We start from the raw sequence: 6,000 nt of genomic DNA, 5'->3' as shown, positions 1-6,000 counted from the left end.
GGAGGGAAGAAGAATACCAAAGGGAGGAAGAATTCCAAAGGGAAGAATTCCAAAGGAGTTTCTCCACAAAGGAAACATCATTCAGGACCAAAGAGCAGGCTTCATGGGAAAACAAGTTCCAGCCCTTTTCAACAGCCCAGTCACCACTTGCATGCACCCACCTCAGATCACACATATGACACACACAAATACAGGTGCACAAGTGCCTACTCACACTGTCATCAACCTATGAGGTATCAGTGCATACGCACACAGGCTCATAGATGCACAGGAACACAGTTACAGAAAGCCGAACACAGAAATCTCCCACAAATACAGCCAATCACAGATGGCTGGAAAACAGCCCAGGCTCCTTGAACTGTCAAAGACAAATACGCGATAGGAAACATTTTAATGGAACATTAGCATGCAAATAGGACTGTGCCTTGATTCAGGCGACTTGACACAAGTGAGGGCTAAAACTCACACAAAAAAGGTTAAAAAGAGAAGAGAGAGAAGGAGGAAAAAGTCTTTCCTACAGAGGGAGCAAGGGAGGAAAGGCAAGGAGATATAAAATAGGCTGACATGTAAAAACGCATGTATAGGCCGGGCGCGGTGGCTCACACCTGAAATCCCAGCACTTTGGGAGGCCAAGGTGGGTGGATCATGAGGTCAGGAGATCGAGACCATCTTGGCCATGATGAAACCCTCTCTACTAAAATACAAAAAATTAGCCAGGTGTGGTGGCGCGCGCCTGTAGTCTCAGCTACTCAGGAGGCTGAGGCAGGGGAATTGCTTGAATCTGGGAGACGCAGGTTGCAGTGAGCCGACATTGCGCCACTGTACTCCAGCCTAGAGAAAGAGCAAGAGTCCATCTCAAGGAAAAAAAATGCATGTACAAGGATGATCACCATTGCATTTTTTTTTAGACTTAGTCTCGCTCTGTCACCCAGGCTGGAGTGCAGTGTGCCATCTTGGCTCACTGCAACCTCCTCCTCCCGGGTTCAAGCGATTCTCCTGCCTCAGCCTCCTGAGTAGCTGGGACTACAGGGGTGTGCCACCATACCTGGCTATTTTTTTGTATTTTTAGTAGAGATGGGGTTTCACCCTGTTAGCCAGGATGGTCTTGATCTCCTGATATTGTGAACCACCCACCTTGGCCTCTCAAAATGCTGGGATTACAGGCATGAGCCACCATGCCTGGCCTCATTGCTGCATTTAAAAAAAAAAAAAAAAAGTCAAGGCACAGTGGATCCCAGCACTTTGGAAGGCTCAGGTAGGTGGATCACTTGAGCCTAGGAGTTGGAGGCCAGCCTGGGGAACAGAGGAAGACCTCATCTCTACAAAAAATCAATAAGCTGGGCATGGTGGCATGCGCCTGCAGTCCCGGCTACCCAGGAAGATGAGGCGGGAAGGATCATTTGAACCCAGGAGGTTGAGGGTGCAGTGAGCTGTGATTGTACCACTGTATGCCATCCTGGATGACAAGAGTGATAGTGAGATCCTGTCTCAAAAATACACACAGAGGCTGGGCACGGTGGCTCATGCCTGTAATCCCAGCACTTTGGGAGGCTGAGGCGGGCGGAGCATTTGAGGTCAAGAGTTTGAGACCAGCTTGGCCATTATGGTGAAAAATAAAATATAAAAATTAGTTGGTCGTGGTGGTGCATGCCTGTAACCTTGGCTACTTGGGAGGCTGATGCAGGAGAATTGCTTGTATCTGGGAGGTAGAGGCTGCAGTGAGCCAAGACTGTGCCACTGCACTCCAGCCTAGACAATAGAGTGAGACCTTCTAAAAAAAACCAAAACAAACAAACAAAAAAAACCACTTATAGCCAGATACATTTTCAAAAGAAGAGGACTGGTTAAGTAGATAAATAGACTAGGAAATACTCACATATTGGAGCATTATATATAACTTGAAAAATGATGTTTTAGAATTTTTATTAAATATGCTTATAAATAATGAGAGGTTTACAAAAGAGTACATGCAACATGATACAAAAATTCTGCAGTGTATGATTCCAGTTTTGTAAGAAAATTACACCATGAGAAAAGACTGGATGAGAAAGAAAATGTTAACAGTGATGGTCTCTGTGTGGCGGGATTACTAGTGATTTCTTTCCTAATACATTTCTGGATCAGTTCCTTTTTGTTCTTTTTTTTTTTTTTTGAGACGGAGTCTCACTCTGTCACCCAGGTTGGAGTGCAGTGGTGCGATTTTGGCTCACCACAACCTCTGCCTCCCGGGTTCAAGCAATTCTTCTGCCTCACCCTCCCAAGTAGCTGGGATTACAGGCATGCGCCACCACGCCCAGCTAATTTTTGTGCATTTTTGGTAGAGATGGGGTTTCACCATGTTGGCCAGGATGGTCTCGATCTCTTGACCTTGTGATCCTCCCGCATCAGCCTCCCAAAGAACTGGGATTACAGGTGTGAGCCGCCTCGCCCAGCCCAGTTCCCTTTTCAACAGTAACTGTGCAACTTTGCTCTAGAAACAAAAAAAATTTAATGTGGGTGACTCCTGGCTGGAAATGATCATCATTTGATCATATGGTGAGTCATTAATTAACTTGATTCCTGGAACACTGATCAAGCATTGCCATGTGAACAGCATTGTGCTGGGCTCCGAGGCAATGAACAGGGTGATAGATAGCCCTTCATGCCTCAGTGCTCTCCATTGTGAGTCAGCGTGAGCATACCCAGCAGCCTCTCTTATCCATGGGGCGGCGCCCCCACCGAAAAAAAATCTGGGCATATCTGTGGCAGTGGGGTGTCAGGGGCTCATTCCTTAGAAGTGTGACAGCTAGAGGAAGTGAGTGTCACCTTTGGAAGGCCAGCACCTATGGTTTACTTCAGTCTACATAGCTGCTACCCTAAACTCCAAAAATAGGGCTTGATTGTGGTGTTGGACCACAGTGGGGAGTATGGAAGGAAAGCTGGCCTGGGAAAGGAGCTGAGGCCAGGGAACAGCGGGATCTGGGCCTCGGAAGATGCTGGGGTTATGCCTGGGTGGTGATGGCAAAGGGAGGCCCTGAGTGGGCAAGGACAGACGCTCCCTCCCTTCTGCCCTCCCTGAGGCATGGGTTTATCCAGAGACCATCAGATTCTACCTGGTGAATCTTTGCATGTTTTTCTGAGGGTGGGAGAAGATGGTTATTTTATGTCCTCCTGGCAGAGTTTAAACTCCTTGAGGACAGGAGATACATTTTGTTCATCACTGTCACTCCACCAGGGCCAGGTGGAAAATTGCTTGAATGTAATATATTCTTAGTAAATTCTGATTGAATTGAATTAGAATATGGTAAAAACCTCTTTAATACTGATGCCAAAGCCTAAGAATAATTTATAAATTATTGGCCATGTTGCTTCAGGTTATATTAAGTGCCATTTTATTTTTTTTACTTCAGGTGCCATGATTTAACATATGGTAAAGCTGAATCCACACAACCATGGTCCATGACATAAAAGTGTCAGAGGTGTTTGAACCACAGCGACTGCATCTTGAGTAGGGGCTGGGTGAAATGAGGCTGAAACCTACTGGGCTGCGTTCCCAGATGGTTAAAGCATTCTAAGTCACAGGATGAGACAGGCGGTCAGCACAAGACACAGGTCATAAAGACCTCGCTGATAAAACAGGTTTCAGTAAAGAAGCTGGCTAAAACTCACCAAAACCAAGATGGTGATGAGAGTGCTTCTGGCCATCCTTACTGCTACACTCTCACCAGCACCATGACAGTTTATGATCTAAAAAGGGAGGCATGAATAACCCACCTGTTGTTTAGTATATAATCAAGAAATAACCATAAAAATGGGCAACCAGCAGCCCTCAGGGTTGCTCTGTTTATGGAGTAGCCATTCTTTCGATCCTTTACTTTTTGCCAGCTCTGCCTTCCGAGTTCAAGCGATTCTCCAGCCTAGCCTCCCGAGTAGCTGGGACCACAGGTGCCTGCCACCACGCCCAGCTAATTTTTTTATTTTTAGTAGAGACGGGGTTTCACCATGTTAGCCAGGCTGGTCTCGAATTCCTGACCTCAAGGGATCTGCCCACCTGGCCTGCCAAAGTACTGGGATTACAGGTGTGAGCCACCGCTCCCGGCCTCCTTTATTTTCTAAATAAATTTGCTTTCACTTTACTCTGCTGACTTGGCCTGAATTCTTTTTTTGTGGGAGATCCAAGAACACTCTCTAGGGGTATGGAGATTCCCTCCCTGTAACAAAAGGACTTTCCTGCACATACACAGAGATGCACAGTGCACAAGCGAAGCAGACGTTCAGCACAGACACAAACATGATGCCGCTTAGGGAGACATGCTGGGGCTTTGAGGGAAAGAGGCTTCTAGGCTAGGTTAGGAAGAGATGTGGCTGGCTGGGTAAGGAGGTGGAAGGGGAGGACAAAGGGGATGGCATAGCCAGCACAGGGACCACAAGAAATGAGAAAGCATTTCTGGCCATACTTTTTTTTTTTTTTTTTTTGAGACGGAGTCTTGCTCTGTTGCCCAGGCTGGAGTACCGTGTTCAGGCGATTCTCCTGTCTCAGCCTGAGTAGCTGGGACTACAGACGCGTGCCACCATGCCCGGCTAATGTTGGCATTTGTCTGGCCATACTTTTTGAGTCCCCGAATCTCTCCTTTCTGGGACCTCCCAAATTCTCTAGCAGCAGCGGTTTTTTTTTTTTTTTTTCCATCTGATATACCCTAATTAGGATCCATTTTCAAGATTCTAGATGCTAGGTGTTCCTCAGACTCCCACGCCTCCCTGAATTCATGAGTCCCAACAAGGTGATGGTTAGAACCCTGGCAGGCCACAGGACCCTGGCCTCCCCGTACCTTCAGAGGGAACTGTTGGGTGAGTTCTGGCACGTAGGCAGCCCCAGCCTGCTTCTTGTGCAAAGACACAACCACAAAGTACTCGAAGAGCTGCCTCTCCTGGTACTCGATGAGCTCCCGGGCAAGTGATGGGTACCGAGGTGCCTGCTTCAAGCGGGACTTCACATTGACCAGGCGCTGGCTGTGAGCTGGATGAGGGAAGGAGAGAGAGAGAGAGAGAGAGAGAGAGAGATAGAGAGAGACACAGAGAGCGCAGGAGACTGAAATGACCATGAGCCCATGTGGAACTGAACCGACAATAAGTTATGTAATTCTCAGCTCAAGTACTTTTCTCTAATCCCCAAAGTGTTTCTGTGTCTAACAAATTAGTAGGAAACTCTTTATCTGGGATCTCTGCCAAAGTTCTGGGAGAAGCAACATTCAATTGGCTACCAGACCAATCAGGGTGCTGGAGCCTGGAACTATGGCTCTGCTCTGCCATGGTTTTGCTGTCTGGACTCTGGGCAGTGGCTGATGTCCTTGCCTTCATCTATCTGATGGGGTGCGGACAGTGACTCCTCCCCTCAGCCATTTCCCTTGTCTTTCGGTTTGTGTGATGTGACAGAATCCAGACCATAGGGCTTTTGGAGTTGGGAGCTTTGTAAACATCCTGTGTGACTCAACTGGCAGAGACCCCACTAACTCAGGAACTCCTGTCCACCTCCCCTCCTGCCACTAACTCTGCAACGAAATGGCCTTGCTTCATTCTAGAGGTGGGTCTGGGAGCAGCTGGGTGTCAGAGGTGAATGCAGCAGAGTCACTGAGCGGACAGGTCCCTGTCACCTTGTTCAGCAACCTGTACTTGCTTCCTTTGGCTTCTCCCTGGGGTCTGAAATATTGCAGAAAAGTCACTAAAGCCTAGGCCTGGACGATCTAATTTTAGACCCACAGGGACCAATTATGTCAACTTCATCAGACAGATGAGGAACTAGTGGCCCTTAATCTTAAGTGATTTCCTCCAGATCACACAGTAACTTGAACAGAAGTGCGGCAGGAGTTCCAGGTCTCTGGAGCCTTGGGGCTGCAGTGCCAAGCCTCGAAGTCTGAAAACACTCAGGACATAGGGAGAGGTATGGGAGCAGGGTCACTGCCGTAACTGTAGCCACCCTTGCTCTCAGCGACTGCAGTGCCATTTTGATCATACCCTTGACTG

At 47.8% G+C, this 6,000-nt stretch overlaps 1 protein-coding gene across 6 annotated transcripts in view; it reads right to left on the bottom strand.

Annotated features, from left to right (window-relative positions):
- The window catches only part of DENND2A (DENN domain containing 2A), a 110,685-nt gene that overhangs the window by 41,192 nt on the left and 63,493 nt on the right, over window positions 1-6,000 (bottom strand). For all 6 annotated transcript variants that reach the window (XM_032275815.1, XM_032275814.1, XM_032275812.1 and 3 more), the window contains one exon: window positions 4,809-4,996. In XM_032275815.1, coding sequence (XP_032131706.1) covers window positions 4,809-4,996 — 188 coding nt within the window. The remainder of the gene's footprint in view (window positions 1-4,808; window positions 4,997-6,000) is intronic.

This window comes from Sapajus apella, unplaced genomic scaffold (assembly GCF_009761245.1).
Source record: "Sapajus apella isolate SASKATOON/1434 unplaced genomic scaffold, GSC_monkey_1.0 scaffold7, whole genome shotgun sequence".
NCBI classification, from domain to species: Eukaryota; Metazoa; Chordata; class Mammalia; order Primates; family Cebidae; genus Sapajus; species Sapajus apella.
Note: the sequence above shows the minus strand (reverse complement) of the source record. Positions and strands in the feature narration are given on the sequence as shown.